General features: G+C 43.3%; 2 protein-coding genes across 4 annotated transcripts in view; both read left to right on the forward strand.

Moving 5' to 3' along the window:
• The first annotated feature begins 2,048 nt into the window (after positions 1–2,048).
• ZFAND2A (zinc finger AN1-type containing 2A) lies at positions 2,049–7,071 on the forward strand. 2 transcript variants are annotated; one of them, XM_034441558.3, is made up of 7 exons: positions 2,049–2,276; positions 3,951–4,044; positions 4,201–4,295; positions 5,048–5,179; positions 5,617–5,768; positions 6,599–6,667; positions 6,932–7,071. In XM_034441558.3, the coding sequence occupies exons 2-7, from the start codon at positions 3,990–3,992 to the stop codon at positions 6,948–6,950; spliced, it is 522 nt and encodes a 173-aa protein (XP_034297449.2). In that variant the 5' UTR covers positions 2,049–2,276; positions 3,951–3,989; the 3' UTR covers positions 6,951–7,071. The 2 variants fall into 2 exon arrangements, with proteins under 2 accessions (XP_034297449.2, XP_034297450.2); XM_034441559.3 differs by having other exon boundaries at positions 2,250–2,304.
• Positions 7,072–9,180: 2,109 nt separating this feature from the next.
• CHLSN (cholesin) overlaps positions 9,181–17,402 on the forward strand; it is an 85,961-nt gene continuing 77,739 nt past the window's right edge. Inside the window, exons 1-2 of one of the 2 annotated variants that reach the window (XM_034441557.2) lie at positions 9,181–9,427; positions 11,136–11,294. In XM_034441557.2, the coding sequence (XP_034297448.2) occupies positions 9,287–9,427; positions 11,136–11,294 (300 nt within the window). In that variant the 5' untranslated portion in view covers positions 9,181–9,286. Of the gene's footprint in view, positions 9,428–11,135; positions 11,295–17,402 lie in introns of those variants that run through there. The other variant, XM_060684064.2, reaches the window with a different exon arrangement.

Consider the following 17,402-nt stretch of genomic DNA (forward strand, 5'->3'; position numbering starts at 1 on the left):
AAGTCTGCCTTTTTTCTTCTCTTCCTTTTCCTTTGTTTTTCTCCTTCTCCAACTCTTTCTCCTCCTTTTCCTTCTCTTTCTGTACCACTCCTTCTCCTTCTCCTCCTTTCTTTTCTCCTCTTTCTCCTTCACTCCTCCTTTTCCTTCTCCTTCCTTCTCCCTCTCTTTCTCCCTCTTCTTCTCCTCCCTTTTTCTCTTTTTCCTTTCTTTCTCCTTCTCTCTCTTCTCCTCCTCCTTCTCTTTCTCCATCCTTCCTCCTCCTCCTCCTCCTGTTTGATCAACCCACAATGCTCTGGAGCATAAAAAGTGGCTTTATTCCAGCTTTTTAATCTGGCCCTTTTGACACATGTTGGACAATACAAACATGCTGGAAGGAACTAGAAACTCTGTGCACCTTTGTTTATCTGATCCGACATCCATGAGTCAGAGCTGGGTGAGACAGAAACAGGAACTGCTTAGTCACCCATAAGGTCCCATATCTTGAAGTTATTCTCGTGTTTTCTGGCATTTTCTAGAATAACAGAGTTGGAAGGGACTTTGGAGGTCTTCTAGTCCACCTCTGCTCAAGCAGGAGAAGTTCTGTTGGACTTTAGACGTGCCACAAAATGAGGCCACGAATTCTGGGGATAATAACATCATCAACAACAATCTATTAAATTTGTATCCACCTGACTCTAAATAACTCTAGTCAGCTGACAAGAATCAAAGACATTACCCCCACCCAAAAAATCAATAAAATATTTCAAAATAAATAAATAAAAATCTGGAAGCACCAATAATAGTTACTATTAATAAGAGCTAAAAGGAAAAATTCTGAGGGTGATTTCTATATTGTTTGTGTTTTATCTATTCTTATCGCAGGGCACTTAAAATGATGTGAGATGGGCAGAAATATAATTTGAATTTATTTACCATTCAGCCACCTAGAGTGATGTATGTGAGATCAGTGGCTGTATAAATCGATTTATTATTATCATCAACCCAAGTGGGAAAAAGCAAGCCAGGGCTGGTTTTCCACGGCCCTTGAGCCAAACATGTGTTTGCTCTGCGGGTTGTGTGCAGGGTCTCGAGTTCAAATCTCACCAAAAGTGGGAAGAAGAAGAAGAAGAAGAGGAGGAGGAGGAGGAGGAGGAGGAGGAAGAAAAAAGGGGAAGGGGGAGAAAGAGAAGGAAGGAAAGAAGGAAGGAAGGAAGGAAGAAGAGAAAGAAGAAAGGAAGGGAGGGAGGGAGGGAGGGAGGGAAGGAAGAAAGAGAAAGAAAGAAGGGAGGGAGAGAGGAGGGAAGGAAGGAAGGAAGGAAAGAAAGAAAGAAAGAAAGAAAGAAAGAGGAAGGGAAGGAAGGAAGGAAGGAAGGAAAAGAAAGAAAGAAAGGAAGGAAGGAAGGAGGGAGGGAGGGAGGGAGGAAGGCGGGAAGGAAAGAAGGAAGAAAGGAAAAAAGAAAGAGAGAGGGAAGGAAGGAAGAGAAAGAAAGAAAGAAAGAAAGAAAGGAGGAAGGGAGGGAGGGAAGGAAGGAAGGTGGGAAGGAAGGAAGGAAAGAAAGAAAGAGGGAGGGAGGGAAGGAGGAAAGAGAAAGAAAGAAAGAAAGAAAGAAAGAAAGAAAGAAAGAAGGAAAGGAGGAAAGGAGGGAGGAGGGAAGGAAGGAAGGTGGGAAGGAAGGAAGGAAAGAAAGAAAGAGGGAGGGAGGGAAGGAGGAAAGAGAAAGAAAGAAAGAAAGAAAGAAAGAAAGAAAGAAAGAAAGAAAGAAAGAAAGAAAGAAAGGAGGAAGGAGGGAGGAGGGAAGGAAGGAAGGTGGGAAGGAAGGAAGGAAAGAAAGAAAGAGGGAGGGAGGGAAGAAAGAAAGAAAGAAAGAAAGAAAGAAAGAAAGAAAGAAAGAAAGAAAGAAAAGAGCTGACTCACGCTTAGGGCAGCCAGGAGGCGGGGCGCCCTGAATTCAGCGAAACGCCAAGCCGGGGCTTCCCGTGATTGGTCGGTGACGTTGCCAAAGTCGGCCCTGATTGGGCGGCCGGGAGGCGGACGTAAAATATGATTCAGCAAAATCGCGCTCCGCTGCATAAAGCGCCCGAGCGCTGCGGGGCTGGAGACCGGGGAGCTTGGGTGCATTTTTCTGTTGTTGCTTGTTGCGTGTTTTTGTGCCAGTCTATACCGACCACCGGATTTCCCCCCCTGTGCCTTTAGGGCAGATCCAGCGAGGTTTATTCCCCGCCCGCCTGCCCACGTTGGAGAGGACCGACACGGGAGTGCGTTCCCACGGCTTGCTAAACCCAGCGGGGTTGGCTAAGTAGGTTGTGTGAATCCGTTCCTCTTGGGTGTGTTGCGTGTTGTCTCAGTCCTGTCTCTTTGGGGTTGTTCAGCCAACTAGGGTTAAAGTCGTTATGGGGATGCGATCCTGGGCAGAGTGCTTGTGTTGAAGTTCTGTATTCCAATTCTGGCTTATTTATTAAGCCCATGTGGCTTTCTGAAGGTGGGCGGTGGGGAATCTCTACGACTCAGAACTTTTGGGGGCCGATCAGAGGTTCTTAGTAGGAAAGGGAAGGGGGTTAATTTATTTTCCAAAGCACCAACTCAGCAGCACTTTTTCGTGCGGCTGTAACGTCCGATGACGGATATTTATGGCACAAGAAGGAAAAAGGGAAAGCACCAGAAGGCAAGACGAGCAAGAAACAATGGTTGGAAACTCATCCAGGAGAGAAGCAACTGAATTCCAAGGAGAAACTTCCTAGCAGTGAGGACAACCTGTGGAACAGCTTGCCACCAGAAGTTGTGGGTGCTCCCTCACTGGAAGTTTTCAAGAAGAGACTGGACAGCTACTTCTCTGAAATGGTGTACGGTCTCTTGCTGGAGACAGGGGGTTGGACTAGAAGACCTCCAAGGTCCCTGCCAGCTCTATTCTGATTGATTGATTCAGTGACATCATAGCAGTCTTCCAGTATTTGAGAGGTTGCCATGAAGAGGAGGGGGCCAACATTATTTTCCAAAGCACCAGAACTTCCAGAAGGCAGGACGAGAAAACAATGGATCGAAACTAATCAAGGAGGAAAGCAATCTGGAATTAAGGAGAAACTTCCTGATAGTTACAACAATTAACCAGTGGAACAACTTGCTTCCAGAAGTTGTAAATGCTCCAATACTGGAAGTCTTTAAGAAGAGATTGGGCAGTCATGTATATGAAATGGTATAGGGTTTCCTGACTCTGCAGGGGGCTGGATTAGAAGACCTCCAAGGTCCCTTCCAGCTCTATTCTGATTCTGACCTTGGTAGGTCTGGTTTTTTGGCACAGGGGTGGCTTGAGGTCAAAACTGGTTGTGTTCACACCTAGCTCTGAGTTCTAAAAGGATTTCTTTGCCCAGAATCTTTGCTATTGTGTAAATCAGGGGTGTCTAACCTTGGCAACTTAAAGATTTGTGGATGAACTCCCAGAATTCCCCAGCCAGTCAAGTTCACAGGTCTTAAAAGTTGCTAAACCTGGACACCTCCGGTTTAAATAATTGCTGTGGGGTTGTTATTATTATTACATCATCATCATCATTATTATTATTAGTATTAGTATTAATATTTCTATGCCGCCCACTCTCCGAGGACTCTGGGTGGCTTACACCATAGACACTATACTAAATAGCATATTGCCCCCTAACAATCTGGGTCCTCATTTTACCCACCTCGGAAGGATGGAAGGCTGAGTCAACCTTGAGCCGGTGAGATTTGATCCGCTGATCTGCTGAACTAGCAGTCAGCTGAAGTAGCTGCAGTACTGCACTCTAACCACTGCGCCACCTCGGCTCTTTGTTGTTGTTGTTTTTACAGTAAAGCGAAATTCTGGGTTAATGGGATATTTGACATCAGCTAATGTGACTTAACAGTGACTACAGAAGTCACGCGTGTCAGCGCTGGGTGTGGATCTGGCTGCTGCGTGTCCTGTGGGAAAGCCAAATTTACACAACACCTCTCCTCCTAGGTAACCCTAATTCTGGGGAAGTTGGGGCCTTCTGAAGAAATGGAATTCCCAGACCTAGGACAACACTGCTGCGAGAAGAGCTGCAGGCGGCTGGGTAGGGATCAATGGGAAAGGGGTGTGTATGGACTTGGTGCCTCCCTCCTGTAAGGGATGACCACAACCTTTGTTGTGATTTGGGAAGACCTCTTGCGTTAGGATAAATCCAACTTGACGTATTTGCTGGTTGTTGTTGTTTTTTTCCCCTCTGAAGATTTTCTTCCTCTGAAATGTGACGCCTGCGAGGAGCTTTTCTGCAAAGATCACATTATCTACAGCCGACACAAGTGTTCTTCGGCGTATAAGAAGGTGATCCGTCTTTATGGCATTAGGAACCTGGTGAAACGGGGACGGAGAGTGTGTCAATGCATAACTAGCCGTGCAAAAATGCTGCGGTTGGAACAGTTTTTAAACTTGTCCTTGCGCTGGTGGCCTCTTCTTGAGGGTTAACGCTGGCAGCATTCTCCCAAAGATGCTTTTTCAGGAGGCAACTGGACTTCCTTTTTCTTTTTCTTTTGAAGACATTTTGCTTCTCTCATCCAAGAAGCTTCTTCAGCTCTGACAGGATAATGGGGAATGGGAACGTCTTCCAAAGAAAAACCAGAAAGTCCAGTTGCCTCCTGAAAAAAACACCTTTGGGGCAACCAGGACCTGGAGGACTGAGAATCCCTACAGACTTTTAACACTGGCATTATTTCAAGTTGGTAAAATGTAACTCCTGGTCTACTGTCTAAAATCATGATGTGCTGTGAGAGCTAAGACTTGACAAAGGAGCAAAATAATAAAAAGGGAGGGATTTATGTGGAAAAAGGGCTTTTTAAGTAGCCTTTAGGGTAGTTCTGGAAGATGCAAAAAGTTCAAGTCTTAAACAAGGTTATTGCATTGACGAAGGACTTTTTTCTTTTAAGACTCGTGTTCAGGACCTTGTTAGTTGGCAGAATGCAAAGCCAAATAGTTACACCCTTGGGGGTTACACCAGGAGTATATTAGGGACAGTTTGAAGCACCGACTTACCTCAACTCGTCTCTGCTGACTTCAACCTGATAATGTTTTTGTTTTAGGATGTACAGGTTCCAGTCTGCCCTCTTTGCAACACTCCGGTCCCCGTCAGAAAGGGAGAGACGCCCGATGTAGCTGTGGGGGCCCATATGGACCGGGATTGTCAACAGGATTCGGCCCAGCAGAAGCAGAAAGTAAGGACCTTTCTTAAGAAGGGTGGACCTCTTGAAGGCCACTTCATCTTCTTGGTTCGGTCTTCCTCCTGCCTTCATGGAGCCTTCTCTGTCTTTAGAAAGTGACTTTATCTTTCTTTAAGGATTAATTTGAGCCAAGGATCACATTTCCTTAAAGAGAGGCTGGAAAGAGCATGGCTGGCTGGGGAATTTTGGGAATTGAAGTCCATGCATCTTCAAAGTAGTTAAGGTTGAGAAACAGTGGTTTATGGGGAAGCCAGGTTTAGGTTGGGGTTGGGTTTGAACTGTGGAATCAGCCCCCCTCCCCCCGCATTCTACTGGCATTTCCAATTTACCAAGTAGGCCAACTATTCTCCTTTATTGGTAGGCCAACTGTTCATAAGGGGTACCAAATATCAGCATATAACCCAATTTGGTGCGATGTCCTTGATGTTTAGATCTTCACCAACCAATGCTTCAAAGCAGGCTGCAGAAAGAAAGAGATGATGCGGCTGGTTTGTGAGCAGTGTCACCAGAACTTCTGTCTTCATCATCGACATCCTTTGGACCACCAATGCCCAGGACGGATTTGGCCCGTCTCCAAAGCTGGGTAAGGGTTGGGAAGTCAACATGACGGACCTCTTTCAGGACATGTCCCAAATTAAGTCTAGGTGGTTTTTAAAGATGGTCGGATCTTGGGAAGAAGACCTGCTAAGGAGAATTTGTCCATTCCAGCTGGTTGGTGAAGGAATCTGTTATCGGGGTAGCTACGGGATATCTTTCAATGAGGAAGTGAAAATTATAGCAAGGAACCACAGCTTAGTTAATATTTGTTAATGTTTATTCATTATCTCCGAGACCGCCTGCTGCCACCGACGACCTCCCATCGACCCGTGCGCTCCCACAGAGAGGGCCTCCTCGGGGTGCCATCAGCCAAACAATGCAGGCTGGTGACCCCCAGGGGGAGGGCCTTCTCTGTGGGGGCTCCCACCCTCTGGAATCAGTTGCCCCCTGAGATAAGGAGAATCCATGACCTCAGTGCCTTCCGCCGTGCCCTTAAAACCTTCCTTTTCCAACAAGCCGGGCTGGCCTAATTCTTTTTACATGTTTTTTAATTGTTTGGTTTATTGTTTTAATTAATGGGGCCAAATTTATATATATTTTTTAACTGTATTTTAATATTTGTATTTGATGTTTTTATTTGGCTGTTCACCGCCCTGAGTCCTCAGGGAGAAGGGCGGTATACAAATTCAAAAATAAATAAATAATAAATAAATTAATTAATTTATAGGTTGCTGAAGCTTCAAGACAGTCCAGGTGGTTTATGAATAATTTTTAAAAAATTGTATCAAGTAATAAACACACCAGTTAGTTAATAATGAAACTTTCCTATTCATCGTCAAAAATCCTTCACTTAAATGCGTATTAACTTCCTCCCAGGTGTGCAGCTATAATGAGGTCCCTGCAAGACAAGAATAATTCTCCCAACTGTCAGCTCCTACAAAATGGGTAAGATTGGATCTTTTCTGATCAGTAAGTATAATCCCATGCTCCAGGTGTGCCCTGTTGAAACGTTAGCACAAAACTTTTATTATTGATTTCTGAATGTGCCTGGCGTAGCTGGTTAGTTTGTTTGTACATGTAGAATATTGTACATGTCTAAAATCCAGCAGAAAGGAAATAAAAAGTGAAAATAGAAGTTATGAACGCCAAGAAATACTAGTTTGGAACTTCTGGTTAGCTAATTGCATTTTTGTTTCTTGTTTTTTTCAGATGCAAAGCAAAAAGTTGACTTCTGCAGTTGGGATCTGAATCTATTTGAAGTCTGCATATAGCTGTCCCATCTTTAGCTTTTAAAAATTAATTGTACCCTTTTGCACATTTTCTGATTAAACGGATTCTTTTTATTGTCATGGTGGTTGGCTTGAATTTAAGTCACAGAACTGTTGAACATGAGCAAGATGAGCCACATGTTTGAAGAACATGCAACGCTGCCTTCACCTTCTCTTGCCTAGGATAATGGCCACAGCAGATTCCTTGATCCAAAATGGAGTTCAAGAAACCTTAGACCTTTAACCAGTGGTGAAATCTGAACTGGTTTACTACCGGTTGCTGGCTGCACATGCACAGTAAGCACCATGCACCAAATGCTTACAAATGCTGTAAGAGCCGAGGTGGCGCAGTGGTTAGAGTGCTGTACTGCAGCTACTTCAGCTGACTGCTAGTTCAGCAGATCAGCGGATCAAATCTCACCAGCTCAAGGTTGACTCAGCCTTCCATCCTTCCGAGGTGGGTAAAATGAGGACCCAGATTGTTAGGGGGCAATAGGCTATTTAGTATACTGTCTTTGGTGTAAGCCGCCCAGAGTCCTCGGAGAGTGGGCGGCATAGAAATATGATTAATAAAAAAAAAAGATTAATAAAAGCTTTTTCAAAGAAAAACCAGAAAGTCCAGTTGTCTCTTTGGGACAACTATGACCTGGAGGACTGAGAATCTCCATAGACACTTAGGCCTTTTAAGACAGATATGGTCCGCTCCAGGATTCTTGATGGCTGTATTTGTATATAAAATAAAATACAAATGGCATTTGTATTTGCAAAGAAAGACTGAAAAAAGCACCACATCTTTTTAAGCTAGAAATCAAGCTTTTGTAAGCATCCTTAACCTATGAGTGCTACACATTGCTCTTGTGAGCAGAAGCAGCAGCCTTAATAACTATAGTCCTCATCTTGTGACTGGTTCTTTTAGCAACTGTTCAAAATTACAACAGACATCCCCAGAGCTATTTATGATCCACTTTTGTGGATTTCAACTCAGCTGGCTGGGGAATTCAGAGTTGAAGTCCATGTCTTCAAATTGCCAAGTTTGACCAGTCATTCAAATTCTCCAACTGACTGAAATATTGAAAACAGCTCAAACAGTACAAGGTTTCCATGGATGGGAGCAGGGAGTCTTTCTCTTTCTTTTGCTGGATTTATTCCGGCAGAGGTATGTAGTTATTTTTCACGTATGAGAGATCCCTGCTGAGTGAAATCTTTCCATCCAACTTGGTTTTATTTGCAGTATATGAATAACCCACAGGGTGTCGCCACCCACAAAACCAGCCCGTTTTAAGCTGCCAAATGCTCTTCAAACACAAGAATGCAATGTAGACTTTTCCATATTCAGCCTTCCAAAAATACAGCTGTCAGGCGGGAATGCTGAGCTTCTTTTAAACTGGGTTCCCCCCACCCTTTAGAGTCAGAAAGAAGTGGATTAAATGGGAAAGAGCTATGCAATTTGAAGAAAAATATGTATAATGGTTCGGTGGGTTTTTTCTTATGTTTTTTGGTATTTATGAAATAGTGAAGACTGGCACCAAGCTCAAAATGGTATATTTTTTCATATGGTTAAAAACTCAAGATATGTTTAATACAATCAATTTAGAAGAGACTCTGCAGATTGTGGGGTGCTTCTCTGAGGTTTGCTAGCAGATGTTAACATTATTTAAGTAGGTAACATTAGTGCAAGTTGCAAATTTTTATATTATTTTATTGCAACTATGCTTGCAGGGAATTCTGGGAATTGAAGTCCACACTGCTTTAAAACAGGAGAAATACTGCTTTAAGACTAAGCAGAGTAGGAAAAAGTTTGCAACTGCTCCTTTTTCGCCAAATTATGAGTTTTATTTTTATTTGGAGGGAAGGGAAAAAAAATAAAAAATAAAATTTGGAGGGAAGGTTGTTGTTAAAAGGCAAGACTCAACACGGTTCTTGTGTTTCTCTTTTTAATTGTTTTAATTTATCGTTTTAAATGCTTCATTTAAAGCAGAGGTCTTCAAACTTGGCAGCTTTAAGACTGGTGGACTTCAACTCCCAGAATTCTCCAGCCAGCACAGAGCATAGAATGGGCAGGAAAGGCTGGCACGCAGCGTCCAATCATGAAAGAGGGAGTACGCATGCGCTCTCCGCCCACGAGGCCGCACCTCGCGCAGCCGCGCCGGCGTTCCTCGGTGGGGGGGGCATTCCCTTCGCCCCGCCCCCGCCGCGTGCGAAGAGCGAGAGCGCGTGCATCCGGAAGAGTCGAGGAAGGGGGCGGGCCTTCAAAGCCGCCGCGGCCACTCCTGGGAACGGTCGCGAGAGGACGGACATGTCGCGCGGCCAATCACAGCGCGGGGGCGCCCGAGCAGCCAATCGGGGGCTGGAAGAAGGAGGGACGTCGGCGGCCAGAAGGAAGCCGGCGGGAAAAGGCGGAAGAGCGGCCGTTGAAGAAGCCGGGGGTGAAACCGAGGTGGGTGGCGGAGCCGTGGGGGGGGGGGTATCGATCACGTGCTCCGAGGGGAAGTAGTGGGCGGGGCAACTTCCCTCCCCTTTGACCTTTCACCCCGTTTTCACCTCCTTTCCCGCCTCGACCTTCACAACAACCCTGCAGGGTCGGCCAGTCTCTATTTTTCTCCCTTGCAAACCAAAGGCAGGCCCGCCTTGGGGGGGGGGTGAGGAGGGAAGAGGAGGGAGAGGACTCACGATGTACTACAATGCCCACAAGCAACTACAACACCCATAAGCCCCAACCGTGACCTTTTTCCAAAGCAGATGGGGAAAGAACGACAGATAGTGCTTGGCTTATAGGAGTTCACTTAGTGACTGTTCGAAGTTACAATGGCACTTTGGAAAAAAAAAAGGACTTACGGCCGTTTTTTCACACTTAACGACCGTTGCAGCATCCCCGTGGTCACGTGATCCAAATTCAGCCCCCTCGGCGATGGACTCTCCTATGCATGACGGTCGCATGTCCTGGGATCACGTGATCCCTTTTGCAACCTTTGGACCACCCACCCAAGTCAAGGGAGAAGCAAGATTCACTTAATGTCTGTGTTACTTAACGACTGCAGTGATTCACTTAACAGTGGTGAGAAAGGTCGTAAAAAATTGGGGCAAAACTCCAGCTAAGCTGTCTCGCTTAGTAACCGAAATGTTGGGTTCCATTGTGGTCGTAAATCGAGGACTACCTGTATTCAACGGTAAAAGAAGATTTGCTAAAAGAAGAGGCAAGAATTGGCAGGCTCTCTAATGAGGGACCCTCCAGCTTGGGTTTAAGAACCAGAAATTTCCTGTCCCTGCTGTATTTTGCTGAACACTTTTGAGAATTAAATGCAACATTGGTGCAAATCTGCCAAATAAATGTTGATTGCAAAAGGAAACTCAGTTCAGGTCCCATTTGGCAACTATGTATTTCAGCAGATTATTTATCTTTAAATGACCATTTATAAACATTGTAAAACATTTGTTTGCCATACTGTTTTTAAACTACCTGTTGTAGAATCAACACACATTTCCTGATGATTTCCTGAAACTGGATATAAACAGAAAAATTAGATCCAATTGCCTGCAGCTTGGTCGTTTTTTTTTTTTTATTTGATTTATATGCCACCCTTCCCTGGAGACTCAGGGCGGCTTATAGTGCATTAAGCAATAGCCTTCATTCTTTTGTATATTTTATACAAAGTCAGCTTATTGCCCCCACAATCTGGGTCCTCAATTTACCTACCTTAGAAAGGATGGAAGGCTGAGTCAACCTTGAGCCTGGCGAGATTCGATCTTACTTTAATTGCAGACAGCTGGTGTTAAATTACAGTGCTTTAGTCTGCAGAGCTATCCAGGCTCCTTTTTATTCTCCTAAAGATATGATTTCATGTCAGAAGAACAGAGTTGGAAGGGGCCTTGGAGGTCTTCTAGACCAACCCCCTGCTCAGGCAGGAGACCCTGTTCCATTTCAGATAAGTGGTGGTCTAATCTCTTCTGAAAAACTTCCAGTGTTGGACCAAAAGTGCTTTTTCAAGAGGCCCCTGGACCTTCTGGTTTTCCTTTGAAGACGTTTTGCTTCTCATCCATCCATCCGGAAGGAAGATAAATCTTCAAGGGGAAAAGTTATAATTTGTTCTGTTCAACAAACAAATCTCTTTAATGGGTACGACTTCTTTTTATTTATTTGTTCTTAGAGTTGTAAAGTCACAGGAAAACGGATGAAGGCCGGAAAGAAAAAGCACCTTTCACCAGAAAAGAAGAAGATGAAGCAGAAAAAGAAATCCGTAAAGCATCCAAAACCACAAACGGCACCCGAGGAAGATGAACCTGCCCTGAAAAAACACAAACTAAACGTGAGTAAATAACTATGGGTCCTTTTATCCTAGAAGTGTTTTCTTTCAAATTTTTAGCTGCGAGTCCTACTTGTTCAAAAATATAGGCAAGACAATATGTTATAATTTTTAAAATTTATTGGGATTATTGCCACGTGGTCTATATTTTTCTGTTTTCTAATCTGAGTGAAGAGAATCTGAAATTTAACATGGGGAGTGCTGGGATGCTAAAAAAACCCTATTTATTAGCCTTAGACTTTTAAACAGGACCCTCGTTCTTAATATCTTTCATAGTTATCTACAAAACATGCATGTAGTGTTTTATAGTTAGATGAAAGAACAGCAGACCAGACATCTTAAGGATATTATTATTATCTCTTTATCTAATTTTTCCTGTGCCTAAAGAATACCTTCTCTAGCCTTCATTTAACAACATACAGAATAAATAGATGTAGGTGTATTTGCGATAGAAGTATGCCCATCATTGGTTGAAATTATCCGCGTGCAAAAGAATATTTGACCATTTCTGTGTCTCTTCAATCTACATTTCTATGTGCATTCTTACAAACCGAGGGTAAATGTCCTTGGCTGTGTTGCTAATTGTAAATGTGCACCTTTACTTTAACATTTAAATTGGCTTTTAAATTGGGTTTTAAACCTCTTTAGATAAATTTGGATGTTTTTAATCTTTGAGCCTAAATTACTTAATCTGTTTCTTAATAGTTTTTAACTTCTATATGTATTTGTATTTATTATGGCTGTTCACCGCCCTGAGTCCTTCGGGAGTAGGGCGGTATACAAATATGAAAAATAAATAAATAAACATTTACAATAAGCAACATTTTATTGTAAATGTGCGACTTTACTTAAAAGTTACACCTGAGATCAAATCCTTTTAATTTAGTCACTTTGGACCAGTGGAGCATCTCACACTTGTAGAAAACAAATAGGATATTTACACTTAAGTGGCCGTTTCATTTTCTGCATATTTGCAGTGAATTTGCTTCATGTTTCTCCCAAGGCAGTATAAGGTTCGTACGGTTTTGGGAACATTTTTTCTTCTCTGTATACTAACCATACAGCGTATACAGCAGTCATCGGATGTTGTGCTTCGCCCCACAATCTGGCTTTTGTTAGCGGGACCTGACTGACCACTTTTGACCTTCCCTGCTGAGACAAGAGGAAATCCCTCATATCCCCTCTCCTTGCTAGCCCCATAGGGACCAGGCTGAGTAAAGAGAAAGAAGAGTTTGTGTGAATTTATGGCATGCCATTCTTCGCAAGTTCACGTGGTATAGAGTTGGTAGCACAGAACATTGAAAACTTCCAGTTTGTAGCAACTGAAGCATGCGATCAATTAAAAGGTGGATTTGTGACTGGACTTCTGTCATTCGTTGGTTTCTCTGTTCTTGCTTGATGGCCCAAGTACCCCACAGCCTTCTTGTTTAATTTTAAAGCGAGGTATATGGTACATGTACTTGTTAATCTGAGGAAGTTAATCCGATTTTTTTTTTTATTTGATTTATATGCCGCCCTTCTCCGGAGACTCAGGGCGGCTTACAGTGCGTTAAGCAATAGCCTTCATTCTTTTGTATATTTTATACAAAGTCAGCTTATTGCCCCCACAAACTGGGTCCTCATTTCACCTACCTTAGAAAGGATGGAAGGCTGAGTCAACCTTGAGCCTTGGAGAGATTCGAACCAGCAGAAATTGCAGGCAGCTGTGTTAATAACAGGGTGCATTAAACCACTGTACTATCAAGGCTCAAATCAAGATTTGTTGCTGTAATGTACAGAACTGGGTCTGATTGAGAACTTCTGTTAAAATGCAGATTTTAAACTTGATTTGGTGCAAAGCTGCATCACAGCGAGATGAAGTGTTGTGTAAGAAATGGAACTTATGTTGACTCTACCGCCTCTCAGCATAAAGTTTACCGGTTTTTAAAAGTTTCTAATTTTTTCTCTTCAGCTACGGATTTTGTCATTCCTGACATGGGTGTAATGTTAATCTAATGAGCTGGGGATTTGCTGAGCAGTTCCAGAGGCCTTGCCCAGTCAGAATTTGGGCTGTTCTGTAATGCTCAAGTGATCGTGACAAACTGGAAAACAAGAATAGGTTCATATCTTCATACAGAAACCAGTTTTCTGGAGAGCGGTGAAGACCTGGCTTTTTCCCCAGGCATGAATGGAAGTGAATCCAGAAAATTTACCGTACTTTTCAGAGTATAAGACGCACCCCCCCAAAAGAGGGTGAAAATTTGGGTGCGTCTTATACACCAAATGTAGCCCCCCCATCCGCCGGCCCCCGAACTTTTGGAGAGCCTCTCGAGCAGAATATTCCCCCCCTATTTTCCTCCCCCCAAAATAAGGCGCGTCTTATACTCCAGAGCATCTTATACTCCCAAAAATACGGGAAATGTAGACATGGTGGATTGTTGTGCTGTGTTGGGTATGTTGCTGTGGGCTTTGGGGACTTATTCCGATTTTATGGAATCTTATGAGCCATTTATGAGACTGGCACCCATTTAAGTTCTCTAAATAAATAAACAACGGTACCAGTCGTATCTGGAGGGAATCCAAGGAAAATGATCTACAATAAGAACGCTAGGTCAAGGCAACTGAGTGTAAGCGTTTCTGATAGATAGCAAGAAAAAGCTTAGAATCTGCAACTTCCTTACTTTTGGGGAGAGATTGATGCTTGGTTAAAACTGGTTATCCAAAGCTGTCATCTTGGCCAAGTGTTGTGTGAACAGCTTCCTACTCACTGCATCCACCAAACATTGCAACAACGGCAACGATTTGCTTTGTAGTTTTCAAGGTGGAGAAGGAATCTCTGGATATGTCACAACCTGGTTTATCTCGGGTAACTTACCAGCCTTCACGCGGTATAAATATGTGCTTCAAAGCAGGGGTCTCCAACCTTGGCAACTTTAAGACTTGTCGAAGTCCACAAGTCTTAAAGTTGCCAAGGTTGGAGACCCCTGCTTTAAAACAAGCAAAACTGTCTATTTCTGGAAGACAAAACAACGTCTTGAAGATATTAAAGAGGTGAGGACACCTTTCTTTTTATGCCTAACTTAACTATAACTTATAACAACTCCTACCCTCAAAACGACACCATAGAACACTGCACACAAGAACAACTAGACACAAGAACAGTTTTTTCCCAAATGCCATCACTCTGCTAAACAAATAATTTCCTCAACACCGTCAAACTATTCTAGTCTGCACTACTATTAATCTTCTCATCGTTCCTATCACCCATCTCCTCTCACTTATGACTGTAACTTGTTGCTGTATCCTCACGATTATATTGATTCTATAATCTGTATCGATTATATTGATTCTTTCCTAGTATGATTTGATTGCTTATTTGTACCCTATGACTATCATTAAGTGTTGTACCTTATGATTCTTGACGAACGTATCTTTTCTTTTATGAACACTGAGAGCGTATGCACCAAAGACAAATTCCTTGTGTGTCCAATCACACTTGGCCAATAAAGAATTCATTCATTCTATCTATCTATCTATCTATCTATCTATCTATCTATCTATCTATCTATCTATCTATCTATCTAAACTTAAGTATTGGTAGTTTATTCATTCCCTACAGGGACTACCGGATTACTTTTGCTGCCCTACTCCTAGCTTAATTCCCCCTTCTGCGGCGGCCACAAATTCAAGAAAACGCGGAAAGATTTGTTTGAAATATTTTATATGCAGAGATAAGGCTGAATAATCTTGCATTCCTTTGAATATTTTTGTAATGGACTGAGCAAATTTCCCAGGAAGGCATAATCACAGCTGGGAAAACAGTTCCTACTTTGAAAGTGGTTTTCCCAGGCGAAAGGCTTCCATCTCCCACTGTTTCTGATATAAACACAATATTTGGCGTCCTATTCAGCAGAGTTTCAAAAGGTTAGGAATTCAGGCTTTACCAACAGATCCCACCAGCCATGGACAGTGTATACAACATAAATGTTGGGCTGTGTTGCCATTTCTTAAATTGGGACTGTTCAAAACACGGACGAGTAAATAGGGACATTGGCTCCCATTTTGCTGGGTAGGCAGTCCTCGACTTACGACCACAGCTGAGCCCAAAATTTCCGTTGCTAAGCGGAAGTGAGTTGTGCCCCATTTTATGTTGCCACAGTCGTTAAGTGAAACGACTGCACTTGCTAAGTCAGTGACACGGTTGTTAAGTGAATCTGGCTTCTCCCTGGACTTTGCTTTCCAGAAAGCCGCAAAAGGGGAAATCACGTGATCCCAGGGCATGCAACCGTCATAAGTACATGTCAGTTCGACAAACCTCTGGATTTTGATCATGTGATCGCGGGGGTTTGGCAGTGGTTGTAAGTGTGAAAAAATAGTCCTAAGACACTTTTTTCAACTTTGTCATTTGTGACACACACACACACACACAAGAAAATACTCCCCAAGATTACCAAAGAATTTGGCTTCAAATGCTAATAAATCACTAATGCCAAATGTTAGTCTAGTGATTTCAATAGGATATTCTAGTGTAATGAAATACGATAACTGGTCATTTCTTTATCTTAATAGCTTTTAGCCCGGAATCTTTTCCTTTTTACTAACCAGCACAAACAAATGTAAATAATTTCCCTGCTCTTTGCTGCAACCATCTCTAAGCTCACAATCCTTGTTTGCGTTAAAAGAACCGGGATGTAATTCTGATTTAGCTGCGGTATGTTTCAAAGTGCAGCTATCCTAATTCTTTTCTCGAAACTCCCCAGCTCTACGGAGCTTGGGGATGGGCGGCTTCGTTTTATCACCCTGCAATATTTCTGCAGACTTTGCAATAACAATTTTGTTAACGGGAGATCTCGCAGCAGCCACTATGAGATAAGGCGATAACCTGTTTTGCCTGAGAACAAAACGGAGCTGGCACCCGGGAGGCTTCACTCAGCAAACTGGTGTTTATTCTTAGCCCTTGGCGTTGCCATATCCCTGAGTGAGGAAAAGGGAGATAAGTGAAGTGTAAAAGAAAAGCCTGAAATGTCATCAAATTTGAATTTACCAGCTCAGGGAGAGAGCTTAGGGCAGTGTTTCTCAACCTTGGAAGCTTGAAGATGGGTGGACTTCAAATCCCAGAATCCCCCAGCCAGCAGCGCTGGCTGGGGGATTCTGGGAGTTGAAGTCCACCCATCTTCAAGCTTCCAAGGTTGAGAAACACTGGCTTAGGGGAAGACGTGGGGGCTTGGAGGTAGCTCAGCTCTCAGTTGGAGGGCTTTCCCCTGCCCAACAAGGGGCTTACGCTGAGACGTTAACTCCAGTTCCTAAGATATTAGACTGGTGGCCCTGCTGGTCAGTGATCTTGGCATATTAAAAAAAAAAAGGCCATTAATTAATTGACAGTCAGAACAATGAATCGGTGGAGCTGCTCGCCTCCAGAAATTGTGGGTGCTCCATAATCAGAGGTTTTTCAAGAAGAAGCTGCATCCTTTATCTGAAATGGGGGTAGGGGTTGGACTAGAAGGCCTCGAAGATCCCTTCCAACTCTGTTATTCTAAGGGGGAGGGGGAGGATATGCCATAAACCGTAAATAAACCCTAATTAAATATTGATTTAATCTTGACGATGGGAGCCACAGAGGGAGGGGCTAGGGAATACAGACACACACACAGACCGAGTCTCCATCCTGTCTGTCTATTTGCCTTAAGAGTTCATGTTGGGGCAGCTATGGCTATTGGTGCATTGCCTTTGCAAATTGTGGGGTTCCTAGAAGGGACTCCCAACTGTTTCCAAAACTATGGAGATTTATTTGGGGTGCGGGATCAGATTCAGAGGGAGTATTTTTTTTTTTTAAATTTGATTTATATGCCGCCCTTCTCCGAAGACTCAGGGCGGCTTACAATGTGCTCAGCAATAGCCTTCATCCTTTTGTATATTTATACAAAGTCAGCTTATTGCCTCCACAAACTGGGTCCTCATTTCACCTACCTTAGAAAGGATGGAAGGCTGAGTCAACCTTGAGCCTTGGCGAGATTCAAACCCTGCAGTAATTGCAGGCAGCTGGTCTTAATAAGCTTAATAACAGGGTGCCTTAAACCCCTGTACTACCAAGGCTCTATTCAGGTCTTTCCTTGGTCTTACGGAGCTCCTCGC

The sequence above is a fragment of the Pantherophis guttatus genome, chromosome 14 (assembly GCF_059756535.1).
Source record: "Pantherophis guttatus breed Tessera chromosome 14, ASM5975653v1, whole genome shotgun sequence".
NCBI lineage: Eukaryota > Metazoa > Chordata > Lepidosauria > Squamata > Colubridae > Pantherophis > Pantherophis guttatus.